The 8,361-nt window shown below is 49.5% G+C and overlaps 1 protein-coding gene across 1 annotated transcript in view; it reads left to right on the forward strand.

The window, feature by feature from the left end:
- The window catches only part of DHX8 (DEAH-box helicase 8), a 31,988-nt gene extending 25,161 nt beyond the window's left edge, over positions 1-6,827 (forward strand). Inside the window, exons 18-23 of the mRNA XM_082706216.1 lie at positions 408-563; positions 3,252-3,389; positions 4,273-4,401; positions 4,581-4,777; positions 5,222-5,401; positions 6,125-6,827. Coding sequence (XP_082562342.1) covers positions 408-563; positions 3,252-3,389; positions 4,273-4,401; positions 4,581-4,777; positions 5,222-5,401; positions 6,125-6,344 — 1,020 coding nt within the window. The 3' untranslated portion in view covers positions 6,345-6,827. The remainder of the gene's footprint in view (positions 1-407; positions 564-3,251; positions 3,390-4,272; positions 4,402-4,580; positions 4,778-5,221; positions 5,402-6,124) is intronic.
- Positions 6,828-8,361: the final 1,534 nt, after the last annotated feature.

Below are 8,361 nucleotides of genomic sequence, written 5' to 3' on the forward strand. Positions count from 1 at the left end.
TGCAGAGTCATCACTGGTATGATTAATGTAACGTTTCTTTAGTTCACTTACATTTTTGGTCACGACTGTGGGGATGGTATTTTTCAGATTGTGTTATGCCTTTTCTTTTCTGTTGTGGCACACTATTTGGAACGTACATTTCTACAAACATAATCTACAATTATGATATTTCTTCCATTCATGTTGCTAATATTTGCCTCATTTGAACAAACTTTCCTGGCATGCCGAGTTTTAGAGAGGGGATGAGGAGAGCGTTGATAGTCTTGGAAATGGTCCTAAAGGAAGTGAAATAAACCCCATTTCAGGTTTTGCCAGCTGCTCAGTGCCCCCCTTTTAGCAGATTTCCTGGGTAAAACTGTTGAGCAACGTTTAACAGATATGTTACTTTTATATGCCCTCCCCTCTAGGCTCAGGCAAAGCAGCGAGCTGGCAGAGCTGGGAGAACAGGCCCAGGGAAATGTTACAGGCTGTACACCGAACGTGCCTACAGGGATGAAATGCTGACCACCAATGTGCCGGAAATCCAGAGGACCAACCTAGCAAGCACAGTGCTCTCACTCAAGGTAGAAATCACTGTCCTGTTAGAATGGGCTGGTGGAACAGTCCAGTCCTGTGTCCATCGTAAATGAATGTCGGTTTCACCAACCTTGTTAAATACTTCAGTAATTTCGGGGAACCAGTCCCTTTGAATGGAATGTAAATGGCTGTGATAACAGCCGCTCCACTGCCTTCTGAGGCTAAGTTGGCATGATGGCTGTGAGCGTGTGTTTTTATCTTACCATAATAACCAGCAGGATATTTGGTTATAAGAGATTTTAGTTTAGGAGCATTTTCTAAAAGGATATTAGAAAAATCTAATTGGTGCCAAACCATGGACAGACACACTTCCTTCAACCCTGATCCAATTCTCTTCTTTTAGAATGGAAGTGAAACTCCCAGTCTAAAAACTTTGTAAGGGAACTATCAGTACAGGTTTCACCATGACCCTGGGGGCTGGGTTTTCATTCTGAATCACTGCTCTTCCTTTGTCAGTCCCCAGTGAGGACCCTCATTCTCTTTTGGCAGGGAGAGCTGCATGAATAATTTCCCAGCTGATGGCATCCCCACCCCTGACACGGATGCTGCCCTGGGGCGCTGGCATTCTGCTGGTGTGGAGTGCTCTGTTGTAATTTATTATTCATCTGCTGTAAGAGGGGCTAAAACAGAGCTTCAGACAAAAAAAAAAAACCCTGCCCCAGTCCCTGGAGTGAGAACAGAGAGGCATATGTGGCTCAAACTTCAGCTCTGAGCTCTCTGTCCTTGGCAAATTTATTTGTTCAGCCCTCTGTTCTATATTCTCCTTTCCAGAAGTGGGCTATTAATAGTATCTGTTGTGAAAATAAATGAGATAATACAGGTAAAGGCCCTTGCCACAGTGCTTGCTGATTGCTAACATAATTTCTTGTAGTTATTCATACAATAAGCATTTATTGGACACCTGCTGTGTTTATGGTCACAGTCACTTTAGGGGAAAGAAACAGAAGGCTTAGGTCCCACCACATCTCCCTTATACTTACTTGGATAGTGCATCACTCTTCTGTTTCTTTGATTAATCAGTTTAGCTAACAGACACATCAAAGCCTGCTCTGCGCAGCACGCGGATTGTGCTGTGTTACTGTGGTTTTGTATCTATGAGTCTCACCATTGTGAACTCTGTGAGGGCCATGACGATATCTTAGTCATCTGCACAGCCCTGCCACAAGGCGCTTCCTTGATGCATAGCAGAAATTATGTATGCAAGAGACAGGACAAGCTGGTGTGTTATCCTTTTTTAAAAATTTTGGTAAAATATGCAATATACTACTCTTACAACCTTTTAAAGATGTACAGTTCAGTGGCATTAAGTGGCATTAACTTTCCCAAGTATGCAGCCATCACCACCGTCCTTTTCTGGAACTTTGTCATTATTCCAAACAGCAACTCTGTCCCCTTTACAACGAACCATCTCTTTTTTTCCTCTCCTCCAGCCCATGGTGACCATCAGGAGCATTTTCTAAAAGGACCATTAGTCCACTTTCTGGTCTCTGTGAACTTAATTTCCATGTAAATGGAATCATGCAGCATTTGTCCTTTTGTGTCTGGCTTCTTTTGCTTTGCATCATGTTTTCATGGTTCATTGTGTTATAGCCTGTGTTAGAATTTCCTTTTTAAGGGTCAGTAATACTCCTGGCGTACATACACTGTGTTTTGTTTGTTCCTTCATCTGTTGGTGGATAATCGGGTGGTTTCTGTCTTTTGGCTGGTGTGAAGAATAATGCTGCTATGAAAATGAGTGCAAAGGTATCTGCTTGTGTTCTCCTCTTGGTTCTTTTGGGCATATCTAGAAGTGGAATTGCTGGATCATAGTGTGATTGTATGTTTAACTCACTGAGAAATCACCTGTTTACATTGCCACTGGCAACACAAGCGTCCCTGTTTCTCCACATCTTTGCCAACCCTCCTTAGTGTGGCTGTCGTAGCAGGTGTGAAGTGGCATCTTCTTGTGCTTTTTTATTTTAAAGATTTTATATATTATTTGACAGAGACATAGCAAGAGAGGGAATACAAGCAGGGGGAGTGGGAGAGAGAGAAGCAGGAAACCCGCTGAGCAGGGAGCCTGACGCAGGGCTCGATCCCAGTACCCTGGAATCCTGACCTGAGCTGAAGGCAGATGCTCAACGACTGAGCCACCCAGTTGCCCTTCTTGTGCTTTTGATGTGCATTTCCCTAATTACCAGATCTGCTGAGCATATTTTCATGAGGTTTTTTGCCATCTTTATAACATATTCTTTGGAGAAATGTCTCTTCGTGTCCTCTGCCCATTTTTATTTGTATTTATTTATTTTTTAAATATATTTATTTGTTTATTTAAGTAATCTCCACACCCAGCGTGGGGCTTGAACTCACCACCGTGAGATCAAGAGTTGCAAGCTCTTCTGACTGAGCCTGCCAGGCACCTCCTTTTGCCCATATTTAAATTGTCATCTTTTTGGTGTTGAGTTGTATTTACATTTACAACAAACAGCAGTTTTTCAAGTTTCCAGAGAAAGTAGATGCTTCCTACTAGTCTGAGTGTTGTGTGTGGCCCAGCCTTGGAGATGACTGCTAAGTTTACTGAAGACTTTGTACCTGCAGCAGAAGAAATAGGAAAGAAGTGGACAAGGACTGTCCCTCCCCATTAACGCTGGTGGTACTGACCCTTTTGTCACACACTTTCTTCCTTTCTCTTCTAGGCCATGGGCATCAATGACCTGCTGTCCTTTGATTTCATGGATGCGCCTCCAATGGAAACCTTGATCACAGCCATGGAGCAGCTGTATACGCTGGGGGCCTTGGACGACGAGGGCCTGCTCACTCGCCTGGGCCGCAGGGTAGGAGCCAGACTGAACTTAACGGTGCCAGCCTTCTAGACGCTATGTTCTGTGCGAAATCAAACTCTGAGGCCCTGGGTCAACTTTGAGTAGAATTTTAGATGCCTGTTTTTAAACTGGATTTCCCCCTATCACTTAAAAATTCTTTTTCTTGGGACGCCTGGGTGGCTCAGTTGGTTAAGCAGCTGTCTTCGGCTCGGGTCATGATCCCAGGGTACTGGGATCGAGTCCCACATCGGGCTCCTTGCTCAGCGGGGAGCCTGCTTCTCCCTCTGCCTCTGCTGCCTCTCTGCCTGCCTGTGCTCGCTCTCTCCCTCTCTTTCTCTGATAAATAAATAAAATAAAAAAAAAAAAAGAAAAAATAATTCTTTTTTTTTTTTTTTTTTAAGATTTTATTTATTTGACAGAGAGATCACAGGTAGGCAGAGAGGCAGGCAGAGAGAGAGAGGGAAGCAGGCTTCCTGCTGAGAAGAGAGCCCGATGCGGGGCCTGATCCCAGGATCCTGGGATCATGACCTGAGCCGAAGGCAGAGGCTTAACCTGCTGAGCCACCCAAATGCCCCTAATAAATTATTTCTTTACCGCAAAAGGAATTCCGTCCATAGTCAGTTTTACTTCGGGATACATGATTAAGTCTAGACTTAATTTTGAAAGATGTCTGCAAAGTTTCCATCTACCCCAACAAGAGTTATGTTCTCGGTCACATGCATTTCGTTGAGGTTTATTTGGGAAATTTGAAAACAACATGCCCAGCTAACATCATGCCCAGGTAAAGGTCCTGTGGTCTGTTGCCCAGTGGGCTCTCTCAGGGTCTGCCACTGGCCAGTACAGATAGATGGGTCTTCTGCTTAGCAGCAGCTGTAGTCTCCACTTCTCCCTCTAGATGGCAGAATTCCCTCTGGAGCCAATGCTGTGCAAAATGCTGATCATGTCCGTGCATCTGGGCTGCAGTGAGGAGATGCTGACCATCGTGTCCATGCTGTCGGTGCAGAACGTCTTCTACAGGCCCAAGGTAGGGAGTTCAGACTCACGTTCAGGTACAGGGTGTGGTGATATTGGGTTACATCGGCCTGTTGCCACCGTAGTGCTTGATATGGACACTTGATGGGGCCGGGTAGGGCTCTGCAATTGCTGAGTGCTCACTTAGTAGCTGTTGGATGGAAACTGATCCTCTGTCCCACTTCTTGGCAGGATAAACAAGCCCTTGCCGACCAGAAGAAAGCCAAGTTCCACCAGACCGAAGGGGACCACCTTACCCTGCTGGCTGTGTACAACTCCTGGAAGAACAACAAGTTCTCCAACCCGTGGTGCTATGAGAACTTCATCCAGGCTCGCTCTCTGCGCCGGGCCCAGGATATTCGCAAGCAGATGTTAGGCATAATGGACAGGTGACGTCTGGGGACTTGCCCCGTGTCTGTGTGGACTAACCTATCTGTTCGTGTCTCCGTGCACCTGAGAGGTTACAGGCTTCTCACATATGCCTTTTCCTCCAGCTTTTCCATCTTTGTTGTACCCCTCCCCAGGTGGGTGCAGCTGAGAATCACTTCAGAAAGTTCCTAAGAAGCTTACTTCTCAGTAATGAAAAATGCTTTGTTTATAAGCATGTGGAACATTGTAGATTGAATCAAGTAGAATCTCTGGCTCTTCCTGCATCCATCTTGCCCACTGTAGAGCTGCCCCTTTGGTGCACTTAGGGCTGAAAGAGGGGAGCCGCCGACTCTGGGGGCCCACGGTGGGTGGGGGGGGTGTTTGACCCCTTCACTAGAATATAGAACCTCTGACCGCAGAGTAGTTATGCGTCTTTATCCTCTCTTGATCTCTTCTCCTGCTAGACACAAGCTGGATGTGGTCTCCTGTGGCAAGTCCACCGTGCGAGTGCAGAAGGCCATTTGCAGTGGATTCTTCCGGAACGCTGCCAAGAAAGACCCACAGGAGGGCTACCGGACACTGATCGATCAGCAGGTGGTCTACATCCACCCTTCCAGCGCTCTCTTCAACAGACAGCCCGAATGGTAGGTGGGCGGGACCCGGGTCTGGGGGGCAGTCGTGGGCAGAAAGGACCTGCAGTTCTCCTAGCACTGTGCATTTGGCTCTTTACCCAACCCAGCACTACCTCCTCTAGCATCGCTTCCATTTCTAAAGCGGCGGAAGCCAGAGGTGGGCACAGTGTCCGGCACATTTGAGAAATAAAGTCATCGGAGTGAGAACCAAAGAGGACCTTAGAGATTGTCTAGTGCGGCAGTTTAAGCAAGTTTTTTAAAGTAGCACTTAAAAATTGGACTCTTACCCACCCTAATACCAAACTACGATAAAACCACGGATTGTCGTGCTAGGAGGGGTTAGAGATGCAGAGCCTTGCTGCTCGGCCTTCCCTGGCCCTGTAGCAGTCCCCGGGACGCTGCCTCGAGGCCCCAGAATTCTGTGGAGACAGCCAGAAAAACCACCCTACCATCCCATAGAGCAGGAAACCCAGGTCCAGAGAAGGGGTGTGCTTGGCTTCATGTCACTTACCTAGTTAGAGCCAGGACTAGAACACCTCCCGACAGCACAGCTTTCTTACAGTGAGAGGCGTGCAGCAGCTCGGTATTGGAGCGTGGCTGTCATCCTCCCGAGGGGCCCCTCAGGGGAGGTAAGGGGGTGAAAGGTAAGCTCAGCTGAGGCCTGCCGGGGACCACGGGGACTGTGGAGCGGGGGCCTGCGTGGGAGGCTGCAGCCTTCTCTCTGTGTCCACTCAGGGTGGTGTACCATGAGCTGGTGCTGACCACAAAGGAGTACATGCGTGAGGTCACCACTATCGACCCCAGGTGGCTTGTGGAGTTTGCTCCAGCCTTTTTCAAGGTCTCCGACCCGACCAAGCTGAGCAAGCAGAAGAAGCAGCAGCGTCTTGAGCCCTTGTACAACCGCTATGAGGAGCCCAACGCGTGGAGAATATCCCGGGCCTTCCGCCGGCGCTGAGAGGCGAGACTGGTTCGTCTGTCTGGCCTGCAGCAGTGGCCCAGGGCTTGGACACACGTTACGGAGGAAGGGCTGGTCCTGAGGATACAGCCGTCCGGTGACCGAATGTCTTCCCTGGGCCTTTTCTAAACTTGACTCTTACTTCTTCCCTGGTGGTAAAATATGAACAGGGATTTCCGCCGGCTTTGACCAGAGCTTCCAGCCCCTGCCACGTTGAGGCACTGTGGCCAGCGGGGGCTCACTGCTGGCGTGGGAGCACAGGGCATCATCTCCACGAAGTGGGCAACTCCTCTCACTCCAGGATGGGAAAGGGAGTCGTGAGCACCTGACCCCAGACACGGTGAGGGCCTGATGCCCTAGCTGGGACTCTGGAGGAGGGAGCCACGCAGCTCACTGTCCATGTTGCCTTGTCTTCCTGCCCCTGTCCAGCCCTTGTACTTTGGCTTAATCTCCTAGAAATATTTATTTTCTTAAGAAAACAAACGGTTTTCCGTGGGTGTTTCTTCTGGCTGGAAGGTTAGGATACTGGCCCAGGGTCAGGGTGGGGAGATGGGCGACTTTGGTGTCCATGGTGGAGAGTCCCCTGTAACCAGAGCTCTGGGCCGCTTTGGGCTAGGAGGTGATGCATCGCCCAGGCCTGCAGTCGACACCCGAGTGAGCCTGGCTCTGCCGCCTGGCCCCAGGATTAACCACATCCCCTTGCCCTGGTCTGGGTGCCCGGGTGGTCACAGCCGCAGTGCGCTGGGTATGGAACGTGTCCTTTCTCCTTCGGAAACATGCAGGCGACGTCACAGATTTGATTTTATTTTGTTTTAATTTTTTTTCCCTGGGGTCCTCCATGGGCTTTAACAAAGGGTTTTTCTGGTCAAAACCTCTCATCCCCCACCACAAACAAAACCCACAGAACCCCTCTCAGAGCCAGTTTGTGCCGCTGTTGCTGAGTGGGTTTCTCGTAGCATTTAGTTGGGGAATAACCACTTCCCAGTGCCCCCCTCATGGTGCCTGAGGAAGCTCAGCTGGGAAGAACATCAGAAAGATGCTGCCAGGCTGGGTGGTGGAGCTTCTGGAAAGCAGGTCTAGGTGAGGAGCTGGTAGAAAAGCCCCTGGGGGACTGGGCCTGCACTGCCTCTCATCCCTATTCTAGTAAGTTCTGAAATGATGTGAATACTAGAACTGCTGAGTTGTATACCAGGTGGATGTGAAAGAATGTAGGCTTTGGGCAACAAACTGACCACCCTGAAGACAGTTCAGAGAGAATCCAGCAGGCCAGGGCGTCTGCCGGCGGAGGTCCCTGCCCCGTCCTGAGTGCTCCTCAGGAAGCCCCGGACCAGTCATGGGCGAGGCAGGGGTGGAATATGTGTGTTTACCTTTAAGGCCTTGTGGGGAGAGACAGGGAGGCGCCTGCAGAGGAAGCCACATGTGAAGCAGGGGCTGGGCACCCAGCTCCCTAGTCCCCACTGAGTGACCAGCCCCGGAGGCATTGGCACCTAGGAGATCCTTAAGCCCCTGGGGGGCATGTGGGGAGGTTTGGGATTTAAGCTGAGGTTGAGAAGGACATGTTTAAAAGGCCAAGGTGAGAGACAGCAGGCTAGTCATCTGTGGGTTAGGTGAGCAAAAAGGACCCTAGCTCTGTGGGTGTTTGAACATCTACTCCGAGAGCTACAGTTATTTCTCTGCTCTGTCTTTATGGCTAGGGGTCTGACCTTCAGACTGTCCGTCAGAAAACAACATGGAAGCAGCATTGTTGGGCCTGCTCAGAGGGAGAAAGGGGCCAGATTGGGAAGGAGGACTTGACGGCTGCTCCCACACAATGGGGCCCTTGTTTCTCTTCTTTGAAACAATATTTCCCCAAGATTGAGTGACAGGCCAGGAGAGGTTGTGGGTCTCCTACAGGGAGCTGGAATCTTCTAGGCCATTCACCCCACCCCTGCAGGAGCCTGACTCAGGGGTTCCCTGTCCCGGTGCACGTGCCATGTGTGTGCTTGTTTATGTGGCGGACAATACCAGTGCTGATCGT

The sequence above is a fragment of the Mustela nivalis genome (genome assembly GCF_964662115.1).
Source record: "Mustela nivalis genome assembly, chromosome: 17".
NCBI classification, from domain to species: Eukaryota; Metazoa; Chordata; class Mammalia; order Carnivora; family Mustelidae; genus Mustela; species Mustela nivalis.